A 467-nucleotide genomic window follows, 5' to 3' on the forward strand; every position below is an offset into this window, starting at 1 on the left:
TGAAGCCCCGGCGGCCGGCGGCCAGGCGCGTGTGTCCGCTCCGGGGGCCAGCGCCGGCTGGGAGGCAGGGCTCGGAGCCCGCCGGGGCAGGCGGGGCGGGGCGGCGGCGGCATCTGCCCCGGGGGGCGCAGAGAAACTTTTCCCCGGGGCCGGGGGCCGGGCCCGCGCTTACCTGCCCGTTCTTGCAGAGATCGGCCCACATGCTGGTGCCGTCGCCGCCGCGCATGAGGACGTGGTAGGTGAAGAAGTAGGTGCCGGGGATGTTGCAGGTGAACTTGCCCGTGGCCGCGTCGTAGTGGTTGCCCAGGTTGGTGACCACGTCGTCGAACTTGAGGATCTCGTAGCCCTCGTGCGGGTTCTTGAGCCCCGCGTAGAAAGCCACGCGCGGCACCGTGGTGTAGGTGGCCGTGCTGATGGCCCCGCTGCCCCCGGGCCCCGGCAGGCCGGGCGGGCCCGGCTTCCCCGGC

The 467-nt window shown here is 73.9% G+C and overlaps 1 protein-coding gene across 1 annotated transcript in view; it reads right to left on the reverse strand.

The window, feature by feature from the left end:
- Positions 1-467, reverse strand: part of C1QL1 (complement C1q like 1) — a 57,969-nt gene that overhangs the window by 56,474 nt on the left and 1,028 nt on the right. Inside the window, exon 2 of the mRNA XM_019523531.1 lies at positions 173-467. This exon is cut by the window's right edge and continues 12 nt beyond it. Coding sequence (XP_019379076.1) covers positions 173-467 — 295 coding nt within the window. The remainder of the gene's footprint in view (positions 1-172) is intronic.

The sequence above is a fragment of the Gavialis gangeticus genome, unplaced genomic scaffold (assembly GCF_001723915.1).
Source record: "Gavialis gangeticus isolate Ggan-Ray unplaced genomic scaffold, GavGan_comp1, whole genome shotgun sequence".
Lineage (NCBI taxonomy): Eukaryota > Metazoa > Chordata > Crocodylia > Gavialidae > Gavialis > Gavialis gangeticus.